At 29.5% G+C, this 16,194-nt stretch overlaps 1 protein-coding gene across 2 annotated transcripts in view; it reads left to right on the top strand.

Annotated features, from left to right (window-relative positions):
* Positions 1–14,404, top strand: part of LOC109600359 (uncharacterized) — a 60,592-nt gene extending 46,188 nt beyond the window's left edge. For both annotated transcript variants that reach the window (XM_049962105.1, XM_049962104.1), the window contains one exon: positions 13,471–14,404. In XM_049962105.1, coding sequence (XP_049818062.1) covers positions 13,471–13,616 — 146 coding nt within the window. In that variant the 3' untranslated portion in view covers positions 13,617–14,404. The remainder of the gene's footprint in view (positions 1–13,470) is intronic.
* The last annotated feature ends 1,790 nt before the right edge of the window (positions 14,405–16,194 follow it).

Here is a 16,194-nt window from a genome sequence, read left to right as displayed (position 1 = left end):
AAATACTGTAGAACTAGGTTGGATATGTGAATTTGTAATATAACCCCAATACTATTGTAGTAATAGTTGTGTGAAGAAAAAAAATTCTATAAATATACTGTCAAACCACATTTTCTAAATATTTATAAAACATCCGTTATAAGATTGTTGAAGACTTTTTGCAGCAATAAATATATTAAAATTTTATCAAATCTTAATTGACTCATGATGGTACTGATCAACATTCTCTGAAACACAACAGCACCATTCGTTAGTACAAACGGAACACGAATAAATTCGTAGTGTCCATCCAGAGTACAATCGCCGTATATTTGATTGATTCTAAATACACTACTATTTAATAGTAAAAATATAGTAAATTATACAAAACACGATATACTACATAATTGTTCTTCTATGTGTGGTAAAGTATAATTAACAGGTACAGTGTACAGTAACAGCCATTTTGTTTTTGTTTACTAATAGTAGTGTACTAGCTTAGCTAATAATTTTTAAACTATTTCTTTGACTTGACTTCAATATTTGCTTCTTCGTCTCGAACCAGAATTCACCACGTAACGCTTCAGCTTCCAAATGCTTCTCATATTTTTTTCTGTCAAAAACAATACATGCTTAAAATATATTACATTCCTTTCTTGGAAACTCTGTTCACTGATATGCCTTACAACCACAGGCAGGCAACCTCATTTCGGATGTCGTCTCCCTCATACGTTTGAACCTCTACTTTTTGACAGCTCCACATCAGATATCTCCTTTGTTGTCAATCTCGTCCCTCATCTTCCTAATAGCAAGCAGGTAACTTCGTCTCTCTCGCTCACTGGAGTTTCTACTCCCTGGCAACTCCTTATTTAGAGGAAAGCAGCCGTATCCCCGTTGTTGTCATCCTCATCTAATTGAACCTCTGTTCCTGCTAGGGTTGTGATCAACAGATAGACAGTCTCGACTCTGGTGTTGTCACTCTCATCCATAACTCTCAAAATACCTAAATTGATCATTACTAACGGCTACACGCTTAAAAATCAATTCAAATTTCTGGAATCGCTATACTCAACCTTACCAACGAATGTTCAAATGCTCAGCTATATCTCTAGCATAGAAATCCTCGAATAACCAAATTTATGCGTCAAAATCAACTCCATGCTTATCACTTCTCAAGCTTGTCAACAGTTGCCTTGACCTCGCCTCTGGTTACCCACATTGTACCTATCATTGGAAGGCACCCTAAATATTCTGAATGATTCTTTGAACACTTAATAGTTTTCGTTCGTCGATTGATAGCTTCAACTATCGTATAATTTATTTCAATATTTGTGTCCTAATTGTCAAGTAATTATCCAGCAACGTTGCTTTTCTGAGATTTCAGCCTCCAAGTTGACCCAACTCCGGGGACGTGTGTTTTCAAGTGCTCATGGGATCGCACTGATAAAGACGTCCTCTTCGATTTTCTTACATATTAGAATTAGTAATCAATGCAGATTGTTCCACTCGGGCCAAGTAATAATACTAATTGGTAATCTGAGATATCATATTTTAATTTAATTAAGGCCAAATAACAAACGGTTTGGCCGTCCTTGCGATACATATGAGCATATTCATCAGTCGATTCCAATTTCAATTCAATATTCTGGTGAAGTGGGTTAAATACTTGATTTTGACTCCAACAACATACACCTATTGAATCTCGAACGAATCTTTGCAAGCACAAACAAATGCAGCGTAGTGATCTATCTGTCATGAGTTTTCCACAAAATACATCGTATATAATGATGGAACCTTTAGTTTAAATGATACTAATTCTTAACATTTACATAATTATGATAGGTTTGCTAAAAATATGTAGGGATCTATATTAAAACCCTTAAAATAATACAATAATAACTTTCGTGTATATTTTCCGTGAACAAAAATTACTGTTTCCTTCCATATAAATATTTATAGATTATAATACATTTTTTTAGTTTTTGCTATCTTGGAGGTTGAATGTTATTCTAAATGATTTATAATTTATTCAATATTTTTTCTATACGAATATCGGTAAATATAAATTACATAGTTTAAGGACTTTAAATCGTCGAAAATTTCATTCAAAAAAGTCATAGAAATTAATTACTCAAGCGATATTATTATGTAAACAGGTGTTTGTATATTTACTGCGATTATCCTCTTCATCTTAATGATATACTTACTTATTTATGTTTATATATTTCATTTTCCGCTGAATTTCATAGCATTAATGATATCATTTCGGAGCACGAACTGGTTCGCATCCTCTAAAATTGTTTCCTCTATACCTTGATATGCAGATACACTATAATCACATTGAGACTACATACGAGGAATCAGCATGGAAAAAATACTAGCATCTTGTTACAATAGATCGTAGCAATAAGGTAGATCCATATCTCGTATTTGTATGTACTTACACTCCTCTTGGATTTAAAACAAATTCGTAAATGTATATGCAGTCTGTTGACCCACACACTAAGAGTTATTCTCTGTTATAATTAATTGTACATAATTTGTCGATTTATTAGATTAGATTTTCGATATATTTGTTTGTTTTTTTGTTTTGGTTTGGAGTAACACTGGTAGAAAGAAAATTAAAAAGAAAGTTTATTGAAATTTGTAAATTAGCAAAATTATATTCTTTAAAGTTACACATAGATACTAATACTCCGTATGTCTTTCTCTGTTCTGAAGCAGTGAACTAATCCGCCGTGGCATTGAAATAATTAAATTATTGATGTGTTCTTGCGAAATGTTGGCCTATTCGTCTTGAATTGCTACAATTAGCTCCTGAGGAGTTGTGGGTGGATTTAGTTCTTGTCTCATAATTGGTCTGAACACACTTTGAAGGTAGATATTACTTGTTAATGTATGTGGTATACGAATTAGAGGAGTTCGCATAATACCACTCTAAAACATTTCAGTCCTTCCCTGAAATGCGACTACTTCTCTGGGATCTGTCGTGCGGTACGCCCTGGTTCCCTTCTAACTCTCAGAGGCCGGTTGTTACTCGTCAAACCATACCTGGACTCGCCTGAAAAAAGGACATTTCTCCACTGCGATTAAAGCAATTTATGTGCTCTTGAACTCATTCTAGACGGGATGGTCGTCTGGATGTTAAATTAGCATTAACAAGTCGTCGACGAATTGTAGGTGCAGAAAACAGTCAATCATAGGTTCTTCTAAACTATGTTCTTACAGCTGGGACTGTAACGTTACGCTTTTGCCTCCATTGCATTTGTTACTTTTGGACATCCACCACCTGCTTCTTTATGAACATTTCCACTCTCTTGAAATACTCACACTACGAATATTCTGATCACAGATGGTCTAGATATGGGGGTGATTTGACCAACCCGGCTTTTCTAGACAACTTATTTTTATCGCTATAAACATTGTTGAACATTTTTACACGATGTCAAAAAATGCAATTGCGTGCACCCATCTTTATAAAACGTTATATTGATGTCAGTTTTTGATTCTATTTTACGTGGGGGTCCAAGAGTTTTGACGTTGTGTGTATTTTAAAAAGACAAGAAGGAGAAGAAAGAAACTACTCAGGTAAGGTTCCTCCATAACTGATAAATATTTTATTTATATTTATTAAAAAAATATCTTGAAGGTCAAATGTTATCTAAATTATATATAATATATGTAATAATATACACCCCGTCCTTAACTAATGTATTATATTATTCAAATGACTATAACCATTTGTATTTATACAATTAATTAAAAATTTCACCAAGATTTAGCAAGATGTATGTATAGTACTAAATTATATTTTGGTATATTATTTCTGGTGGAGCTAAAATTCTTCAATGGAGAAGATTTTAGATATTTTTAGACAATTTCAAGAATCATGGTAAAATTCAAGTAGTGTTTTTTTAAATTATGGATCAGTACGTCTGACATAAGTTAACAATAAATTACACGGTATTTGAAATGTTTTACCCCCTCCGCTGTTGAATACTCCACTCTACATTATATCAGTACTGTTCTATATTATATGAGCAGGAATTGGTTGGTTGCTATTGTATCCATAGGGTGATGCCGGTTGACAATTTCCAGAACTACCCCTGCTATATCCCGGCATGCAGACGCACATGAAATTACATGGAGACCTGCAGTAGAGAAATCCGCACGGAAAACACACTAGCATTTCGTATGGATCGTGGCAATGCGGTGGCTGCTGATTTTGTCCTTGAACACACACTCCGTTTGAATCTCTGAAGAATCCTCTTTTGCACATGCAAACGCAGTCGGGTGGTCTGCCTACGGTCGGTTCACAGACCTTTTCTGAGTTTGGATCCAAGCACGATTCACGATTATCAGTTGGTACATACATTGCCTGCACGGAAGCTGTAATAATAACAAAAAAATGTTAATTTTAACAAGACATAGGTGACGTACTTCCTATTAATTCCTACTTTATATTAACTTTATCAAAATATTTAGAAATTTACATTAAAACAATGAAAAGAAAGTAATATATACATACCTATATTATTACGAACTTGACCCCCATGAACAGAAGTCCAGTATAAAGCAATTATTACCAAATATATATTCATCTTAATTCAAACTAAATTTTATTTTCATTTACCTTAATATATATACATTTTTTTTATCTTGGAGGTCGAATGTTATTTAAATTATTTACGATAAATCAATGTTATGCACTCAACCTTTTGTTAACCATTATATGTATTATATTATTCAGATAAATGACATAAGTTGTATCCATCTATCTACTTCTAAACATCTCCCTACTTTTTACTTCAATACCAGTTGAATTTTATAAATTTGTGGTTATATATGATGATTATAATGATGATTAAATAATTTATTTTGTTAAAGTAGACATTTATTGCTTAATGTTTTGTTTTTGCGAAATATATTCTTCTTTTTTAATTTATTTGTATTACATAGATTGTAAATTTAACTTTTAATTACGAATAGGATATGGTAAAAAACTGATAGTTTCGTACGATATGAATATAATTCTTAATTACCAACATATATAATAATTGAGTAAATTTTCTTTCAGAATGATCGTTTTCTAGAAACTTACCTTAAAAATTTCTCATATTCAAATATTATTAGTTTAGAGATTATGAGTTCATTTTACAACTGTTAAACTATAAAATCTTTATTTTTTAATGATATTTCAAAAACCGAGACTGTTGTTTTTTTAGAGGAAACCGATGTACTTTGTACTTTTTAATTGTAACTTGCCTATTGCTTTAAAAAGATTCTAAGTATGTTATTTTATTAATTAACAATTATATTAATTACACTTTCAGTTCCATTGGCCGTACTTTTCACATATTATTTTCTGTGCTTTCGTCATATCTGTTTCCGTCGAGATTAACTTTAAAAGGTAACATCCCTTTTGTTTTCTGTTAAGATGTAAATTGAATTGAACACAAAAAATATCAGAGGTATTGCAATTAATTATTCTTTATTTTCATAATTCAGATATGTTCTGGTTTACTGAGTGACTTTTATCTCCCGACTTGTTAGTGTTAATTTTGGTTATGGAGCCGTTCATTAGAATACTCATACTGCTTATTAATATTTTTATTACACTCTTATAGGATTGAAATACAGAGAATACTGTTAACTGTAAAATTAATCTTTTTTCGACGCCGAAAACCAAAAATACAGTGTCTGAAACAATGAAACAAATAGTTTACATAGTACATAGTATATGTACTATGCGATTATTAATTTAGGAAGGAGGTCTTTTATATCTGCTTTATTTTGTATACATAAAAGTATTAATTAATAAATATATACCATTTAATTTAATTAAATTTTAATTTATGAGCCGAACTAATCGCCAAAAATATTCATTCTCATTTCACTGAGTATTTATTGGATTTAACATATATACTCCAAACTAATTAATTATGTAGTATTGCAAGGAAACCATTAACACTGTAGATAGCAAAAATACGAATCATACAATAAATGTCAATAAATGTCCAAATATGTGTATAATCAGCTTTTTGTTTGAATATTTTTAATTATGTTAATTAAAAAATAAGTTACTTAATATTTTTTCCCAAAATTTTAGATAAAATTGGATAAAAAATTACTAAATACGCATTATTATTATATTTAGCAGGAATTTCTCCGAAAGGATAAACAGTTTTGTATCCAATGTATTAATTTTTAATTTTATTTTTTTATTATTGTAATAATCAGGAAACACTGTGCCTAACCGTTTAGCATAAGTACCTGGCTAAGTGCAGAATTTATATAAAAATGAAGACACACGAACTGTCTTAACAAAACTATTGCCAAAATAAAACTGGAACTAAAGATTTCGAACTAATTTTTTGAAATAATGTTCTCCAGCATATTTTCCAAAAATATTAAATGCTAAAACAATTTTCGAAAATTGTATCAATATGATGAAATTAACTGAAAATTTTGAATAAAATTGTGGAATTCAATTTATTTAATAAAATTATTTTTTATTTTTCCATAAACATACATGAAGGATCTAGGAAACACGCAGAAAAAGCGAATTAAATTTAATTAAATAATTTAACTTTTAAATTATAAATTAGTAACATAACTAAGTTAACTTTGTATATTAATTCAATATAGCGACAAAATAGTTTTACCTGTTGTGTCACCTTATTAAACCAATATGGGCCTAAATTCCACTTTCCAGCAGAATAACATTAGGCCAGATACTACAAGCGTCTTACCTTGGTCAGCAAATTCCCCAGACCTTAATCCAATAGGTACTTTGATTGTGTTTATTTCTGAGAAAATAATTGGATTTAAATAAACAGTTTTTTCATTTCATAGAGCAACTTCTAAAATTGTCCCTGCTATATCCCGGAATGCAAGTTCATATAAAATTTTACACTTGAAGCAAAGAAATCCGCACTGAAAACATTCCAGCATCTCCTTGAGATACGGACTGTTGCTTGTTTGCACTGTTAGAAATAAAAAACTGGCTTCACACTAACTTTTACTATTGTAAACAAATTAATTCAATACAATTTAAGAACAATTCAACTATTACCGTAGCTAAAGGTACAATGCCGTCTCTCCCTCACTCCACACGGGAAAATCCTTTGGCTCGCTCGTACCGTTCATTATGCTAACTCTAACAATCGGCCTTTTTGCAATACAAAACCTATTTAGAATTAATTTAGACATTAAATCACCTTTCACTTATTTCTGTCTTAGTTGTATCGGGTCCATAATCTTACGTTATCAATTGCAGTCACGTCGGAATAGTTGAATTGTGATTGATTGGTTCCTGAAATGTCCACAAGTTCATACCTATCATTTTTCTGTACCTTTTGTAATGTAATTTTTAATGATACTAAAAGACCTACATGGTATTATAGAAACTTGGATCGAAGTTTATCAAATAGAAATCTCTGTTTTTTTTGTTGGTATTTCATTACATAGCCTTCATCTGTTATCGTATCATAGTCGCATCCATCTCAGATTGATTGTCTAGTTCAATATGTACCCTTGGGACAACCCTATAATGCATTAAAGTTTAACTAGATGCTTTTGTCTTATTGAGTGTACTATTTAGCCCTAACTGTTTATTGAGAATTAATGCATTCCAGTCATCATTATCTACAACACTATTGACAAAGAATCTAAAATAGTTTTTTTTTTTTCATATCGCTCTACCTTTCCGTTACGACATAGTATAGCTACAGCGTTCAAATGATAATTTGTTTCCATAGTTTTGCAAAAATTAATTAAATCTTTACTGGTGTATCACTTATAATTCATCTTAGTACTCCAAAATTTTCACTCATATCTTTCAAATATCATATAGTAAACTGAGATTTTTAACAGCATATATTAATAAATTTTGTAAAAGCGTCAAGAACTACTAACATTTGTATATTTTGGCGCTGCTGATATAAATTACTAGTGCTTCAAGTTCATCATGAGTTGTTTGTCTGCTAAAATATGCTACAACCTTTTCTTCTTGTGAACCATCTAACCGGATTATCATTCCAACGACCCCTAATCTACTACAGTATATAACCTAATTTCTAAATTAAAATCAAATAAAATTAGAACAGATTTGAATGTAAGAACATTTTTAAGAGTTTGAAATGTTTCTTCTTGATCGGTTCTCCAATGGAATATTTTGTTCGTTGAAAATTTTAATTTTTTGCAGAATTCGAAACAAATTTCCGAAAATAAACCTAAATTCTGACGAACTAGGTTGGATAATTGGTTTTGTAATAATATAACCACAATGCTCAATATTCTCCGTAATTGTTCTTCTATTTCCAGTAAAGGGTACAATGATTTTAAATAACGGATGGTAATCTGGTAATCTATACATAATTTTTTGGATTCAGAAAGATTAATTCTCTTACAGTACTCTTATTTAATCATTCTTGACCGATTTTTCTAATTAGCATCCTTGTAACGGGTTATCGGTGGTAATTTGATTATAGTACATAGATGTTAAATCATTAAAACCAAAGTCTTTTTGAAAGACTCGTTACAACAGGTTAAAGGGAGCGATTTATTTTACACAAGATATCGATGATGTTCGACTATACAATTTTCATTCAATGATTAATTTCAATATCATTATCCTTTGTTTTCATTGAACAGATCTTCTTCAACTCATGTGATGTATCACACACAATATTCGCATTTTGCACAAAACAGAAACTGTTTTATTGCTCTTAATTTTATAATACGGGACTAATTAAAACTTAGGTTAAAACAAGCTAACTATATTAACAAATAAATATAAGAAAAACGAATAAAAATATGAAAATAAATAATTTAAAATGAAACTTTAATACTTGGCAAAAAGGTTGAACGAATATTTTAACAAATAACAAAGAACTTTGATCTTGACTCTACAAAAAATTCTTGTAAAATCTTCCAAAATAAATGAATGAAATGAATGAGTTTTATAAACTCGGATTTTAGGAAGGGGATGTAGTATGTGGTGACTTAAGTCTCTTAAGAAACGGAATGTCTCCCACAACGATCCTACTTCAACCACTCAGATGAACTAAGCAAATGTTCCTTTTCTCAACATTGTTACCAAACTAATTTATTTTTTTTTTTCTGGCTCTGTTACATCCCTTCATAATCATTTCGAATATTATTAATTTGAGAATCAGAAAAGCATTTGTGAGAAATTTAACTATAAATATATTTATAATATTTAATTTTGTATATGATATTTTAAAAAGACAGAAGCTATTCAGGTAAAGTTTCTCCCATAACTGATAAATATTCCAAAAAAACGTAATAAAAACAAACATATCCTTACTGCTTATTGCATTAATTGTTTAAAAATTAATTAAAATTAAAATTATTTAAAAATTAAAATAAAAAATACTATTATATTAATACTATATTAAATACGTCTTCATTTTATTTGAAAATGAAGTTTCTAAATAAATTATTTGTTTCTACGTCATTATTGACAAAAAATGATAAAGTGATTGCACCGAATGAGGTGCATGGAAAACAGTAATATGATACCAATATATATTTTATTTGATTTTAGTCATCTAGGTCCGGAAATGTTTATAACTGTAAGCTACCAGATAAAAATGTGAAACCATATCGAATTATCAAGTAGTCTAGTGGTAAGGACGCACAACAATACATTAACTAGGAGAATGACTCAAATAATTTAAAAGAAAAATAAATATATTTTCATATTTAACGCATTCAAAATTTCTATATTAATTTCTGTTAATACAAATTTTACTTTGCAAATGAACCCATCATTAAGTTGCGAAAGCCCAGCCACAATTTTTATCTGTTTCCCCTGAAAGATTGACAGAAATCATTTCTTTTTTTGTTAAGATGCAGCGTGATCTGGTGCAATGGTTATAAATGCGCCAATTTAACGGCGAATCAGGAATTTATCTTATAGGTGATATAAATTGAATCGGGGTTAATTGAACACAAAAAACTCTGAAGTATTCCACACACATTATATGTCAGTTTTAGTAGTATTTCAGATACGTGGTGTTTAATTAAGATTGTAATTTAAACTTATTTGAACGATTTTCGTGAATTCTTAAAGTTATTATTTGTTATTTATGCATTTTAACAAGACATCGGTGATCCCTATTAATTCCTACTTTATATTATGTAAAAAGAAAGACCAATATAATTTTATTTCTATTTATATATTTATTTTCTATTACCTTTATCAGAATATCACATTAAAACAATAAAAAGAAAGTAAAAAATACGTACTCTCACAAACAGAAGTCCCATGAACAGAAGTCAAACTTTTTATTTTTATTTATCTAAATGTTTATATATTTTCTTTATCTTGGAGGTCGAATATTTAAATTATTTACTATAAATGCAATTTTATGCACCTAGCCTTTTCTTAACCAAGGTATTATATTATTCATATAAATGAAATAATTTATAAAGGTACACCCTGTTTCCATCTATGTATTTCTAAACACTTATTGTAAATGATATTTATATATAAAAATGATAACTTTCGATAGTTTTTTTGTGATACTGAAACAAATTATTTTTTTCATTTTATTTTATTATTCAGAGTATTGTTAAGTTTATATCTAAATATAGAAAATTTCTCTTATATTATTGGTTGCACAAAACATGAAAATTAATATGTAATTTATTCCAACAATAAATCTTGGTTGATAAGATTCCAAATGTTTTTTGATAATGTGGCAAATAAAGACTGTACTTGAATTAATTACTCTCATGTCCAATCTTTTAGATCACTGTCAAGTTGCGAAACCGTTGCCTGAATTTTTTCACCGAAATAAACGTTAAGATCCAGTGCAACAGTTATAAATATTCTAATTTAATGGCAAATCAAGGATTTATCTTACATGTTTTTTATCACATTTCACATTTATTGAATTAAAGTTAATTGAACATAAAGAAAATTAGCAGTTTTCCAATTGTGGACACGGTACTCGCTAGGTTTAACAGATACTCAGGTACCTGCGTGGTGTTTAATTAATAGTTTTCATTGAAACTTTAGTGTTAAAGACGATTTTTTTTTTGGATTCTAAGTGATTCAGAGTGATTTTTATCGCGCGTAACAAGATTGTAGACGTAAATAAATGGTTTATAGGAGGGTTCTTATAAATGGTTCAATTTACGTGCCAGCAGATATAAATTGAATCTGAGTTTAAGGGCTGTTTAATATTTCAATCGCCGAAAATTCCATTCAAAAAAGTCATCGGAATTGATAGGTTTGCTCAAGCAATTTTATTATCTAAACACATGTTTACGAACAGATCTAAAATATGGCAAAAAGTGCAGTTAATAAAGTCCTATTATTTTATTTCTTGATGTAACTTAATTTTTGATAAAAATATTGTATTGAGACAGTAGAATAACTCAGCGAATAAACGTTTTCTAGAAACTCGCCTTTAAAATATTCGATTTACATTATTCAATTTTATTAGATAAGTGACCATACTATATATAAATATTTTTAGTTTAGAAATCATGAGAAATTCCCATATTAGTTAAAAATTTTCTCTATTAATAAATTCAATCTTCTTAAATCCATCAAGAAAGTCTCGTCATATCTAAGTTTTTTATATGTTTCCATCGAGATAAACGTTGAGAGAAAACATTCGTTTTGTTTTTCGTTAAGCTGCAACGTGATGCAATTGAATTGCAATTAAACAAACAATTTTTTATATATTTTAATATTTTGCATATATATTATATAATTTATAAATTAATATATTATTTAATTTAATAAATTAAATCTTGATTTATGAACCGGACTAAACGCCAACAAATTTCACCTCATTTTATTTCGAAGGTCTAAAATGTTGACTATGATTCATTTGTTGACATTCCATTAAGTATTTACTTGGATTTATTCTAAACTCATGAACTATGCACGACACCACGGTGCAAGATGATCTTTAACACTGTAGATAACAAAAACTGCCATTTTAGAATAAAATCATTAAAAGTATTTAGTCCAAACTTCATTTGTATAATCATGTTTTTGTTATTTTAATCATATTTATTAAATAATAAATAAATTACTTAATAGTTTTACCAACAATTTTAGATAATGAGATAAGAAAATTACTAAATACGTATATGGTAAGACAATATTTTGGTGATCAAAGGCATAATATGTAATATTTCAGTTATAAATACAGTACCTGGTGAATCCCAATTATGGTAGTTTCTTAATTTTGTTATTTAGCTAGACTTCTTCTGAAGCGATAACAAATTTATCATGTTTTTCCTATTTATTACTGTAATAATCAGAAAACACCTTCTTGCTCAAGTACCCGCCCAAGTTTAAAACTGATTTAAAAGTGAAGACAAACCAACTATCTTGATAGCAGTGGACAAATAGGCCCACTTCTGGGAGCTCAAACTGAACCCCCAGAAAACACAGGCCGACGAAAAGTATGCACCAGAAAGCGTCCACGGGTGTGCATGTAAGTCAGGACTCATCAGAAGTTCAAGTACTACTAATTATTATATAATGTAAAGCAATCTAATATACCAATTCCTGTTTAAAACCCAACCAATTCTTACTGTTAATTTATATCACCCCTATTTTCTAAATGTAATTTGATTTTATACGTTGTAGACGTATAAAATTTATTAACTAATGGACAAACCATATGATTTGCATCATCCGAAATCCTTAATGCAATTCGCATTTACAAAGTTTCAATTTTACATTTCCTCACCGCATACCAAAATAAAACCTAAATTGCCTTGCCGGCTTTAAAACTTATTTCCTCTGCGTTAGAGAACCAAAACACGTTTTACACCGGATACACAACTACGTGTACTTTAAATCCACAAATTGCTCAAATATGAATCGTAAACAAGACAGTGATTTATTATTTTTAGAACGCCTTATCATTAACTTCCAGATGTTTGAATAAAATAAATCAATGCAACTGAATTTCCTTCAACTCTTACTCAGAACGAGTTTCGATGGAGAATACATTAATTTGCATTATCGTTGACTTTTGCTATTAATTTCGAGTGTCGTAATTTATCCGTCACTTGGTTAAAAGGGACGAAAAGTAGAATTAATAAGAGTGAATAGTATGAAAATGTATATTTCGAATTATATAACTTTCAATATTCTTCAGCACATCGATAAGGAATTCTTAGACAAAAGCTTTCACTCTGAATAAACATTACACATGAGGATGTTTTATATTATATCTGCTAGTGTATAAAGCATGCTTCAGCGTTAAAAGCTTTCAGAACATGTTGGAATGTGTTTAGAATGGAAAACTGTTTTTTTCATACTACTTTACATTGTACATAAATTCCTGCGTCTCTCAAAAAACATAGTATGTTTTAAATCCTTAACTACTTGGAAATTACAAAAACATAGCAAAAAACAAGTCGTCACTGTTTTTTGCGAGTTCTGTGGACTTTAATATTCTAAGAAACTTACCCTATATGTGTTTTTAGGACGGTCGTTCAAAGGGATCAACGAGGAAATAATATGGGTGAGCATAGGAATGAGCATCGCCATCGCCATCCTGATAACGATAGCGTTGTGTTACATAATGAGAGAGAAGTACATACAGCGGCGGGAGTACTACATCACGGCATGAAACGTCGTACCTTTATAAAGTACGCCTGAGATTCCTTTTACGAAGGAGATCTCGGGCGGTTATGATCATGTATAAACTAGTCCATCTTTGTATGTATAATATGTAGCATGTCATCTTCACATAAATTACTTTTTAGATACGGATTTTCTATGGCTGAACTTAAACATTACCATAAACGGTTTAAAACGTCAACTCATTAAAAACGTTGTTCCGGTGTGGCTTTACGAAGTTGAAAGTTGCTAAATCGGAACAACTGCATAAATTCAAAACGTGCAAATGTGTGATAAAATGACAAACAAATAAACTGTGCCAATATTTTAAACTAAACCTTCAGTCGTACCCAAGAACTAATAACAAAAATCAAAATAAAATTGTTGACAACAATTTCAGTATGACCGAAGGAATAAACTTATGAATATGCCAAAACTTAAAATTAGTCAGGGTAGCACTTGTTAGTATCCTATAACCCTTCCATGTTTAGATCTTGTTGATGTCTCAAAACTAATTTACACGCCGAAATGCTTATTTTGGACTACATATAGTTGGCCTAAATGTCCTTTTTTGTGGACCAAATATTAACCGAATAGTATTTTAGAACTTGTAGATATTGTATGTCAATTTTGATGGACAAATTGTTTAATATGAATATACAACTGTTTATTATACTGTAAAAATTTTATTGATGAGAACCTGTTAGCTTATTTCAAATTATATTAGTTATAGAATATAATTTAATGTTTATTAAGTTCTACTTCCATTGTTTTAATAATTATACATATTGAAAAGTATGTCTGTGTATTATTTCCACCAGTATAAGATGCAAATGTACTTTAAAAAATAGTCCTAATAATTAAGGTAATAGAAGTAAAGAAATTACTGAAAATTTTACAAACTATTTAGATATATATAAAATATTTTGATCAACAATTAAATTCACAGGAAAATTTTAATTTAAAAAATTTGTTACCTTGTCTATTTACAAAACGTAAAATTTCCATCTTTTTTTGTCATAAATATTCATAATGAGCCAAGAGCACTTTCGACGTCAATCTAAAGAGTTTCCACGGAGAATTTCTGTACTTTAGTCGAATTTTAATAAAACATCAAAAATATATATTTCAGTTACGACTCGTTTTCAATTAGGATATTTTCTAGTATACGATAAATTATCTTGACTCCAATTGTTGATGAATTAAACATTTTTCTTATTATTTAAATTTAGTTGACTCTACGATAATTTTGAATAATAGGAAGAGTGACGTATATTTTTATTTTATTTTAATTCAAGATTCACTTAGAACTACTTTATTGACACTAATTACAATATTATGGTACACTGATATTGATTCTGACTTACAAGAACTGGTTTTGGTAACTGATTTTTGAACTCCTTAAGGGTAGGAAACATTGTGTTTTATACATCTTACATACATAGATAACATTAATGGGTGCAAACAATGGGCGTGATCGATTTGGCGTTTCGGTCTGTTGTTTGTTTACAATATTTATGAGAATTGCAAGTACTATACAATGTTTAATTAATGTGTTTTGTTCTTACACTTAAGATTTATGAAAAAATGTTTACAAATACATCCCAAATAAAGCACAATAACAAGCCGTCATCATTTTTCACCAGGATATATTGTGAGTTTTTGTCAGTTGTGCCAGAGACATTTAGTTAAGAGGTTGAGAAAACCGATTATACTACGGATATGTATTACATTACTTTATTTGGTCAAATTTAGCCGGAAGGGTCTACAAAAAAGTAGTTTTTAAATTTATAAGGATATTTCTGATTTATGTTTATGTAAAAATACTATTTTTACAATTTTTAAGATAATCATATTCGGTGAACTGCCTTGTCAGAATATGCCGGTTAAAATTGTTGTAACAGTATCAAAAACCATTTCACATATAGTAGAGTTTTTGAACCAACACGTGAAACATTATGTTCTCACAGATTTATAGATTTTTGAAACTTAATCTTAGATATGGTAATCGCAAAATGTCGTAAAATTGCAGTTTATTTTAAAACTTTTTCTCACCATTTATATTCACATGTGAACTTGAACCCTTACCGAGCGACAGTAGGATTGTGTATTGTTTTGGGAAAAAATCACCAATGTAACATTCGAAAATTTTGTAAAATGGTTCGAATACAATTGGTTTAATATGTCATTTGTAGTATTTTATACAATTTTAATATGAGTTTTATGTTGCTACTGTTAATGAATAGATTTTTAAATGATTTAAAAATGGTTTTTCCTTATCAATTATCAGATTTGAATTATGTCTGAATATTATTTAATATTTGAGTTATTTGCGGTACAAACATGTTAGGAAATGACCTAATTTTGACCATTAATTTCTTGGTTATTAAAGAATATTATGACATAAAAACTATTTCATGTCAAAAATCAAATATTTATTAATCCACACACAAAATTTGAAATAGATTGATTGTTTAGTTTTTGAATTTTGTTCAAAGTCATCGATTGCGTTGGTATGGGAATTTAACATAGGGAGACGCCGTTCTTAATGCATACTGAATTGCATTAAGGTTTTTAGAATAAGTGCA

This window comes from Aethina tumida, chromosome 1 (assembly GCF_024364675.1).
Source record: "Aethina tumida isolate Nest 87 chromosome 1, icAetTumi1.1, whole genome shotgun sequence".
NCBI classification, from domain to species: domain Eukaryota; kingdom Metazoa; phylum Arthropoda; class Insecta; order Coleoptera; family Nitidulidae; genus Aethina; species Aethina tumida.
The sequence above is the reverse complement of the archived record's forward strand: the minus strand, read 5'-3'. Positions and strand labels throughout refer to the sequence as shown.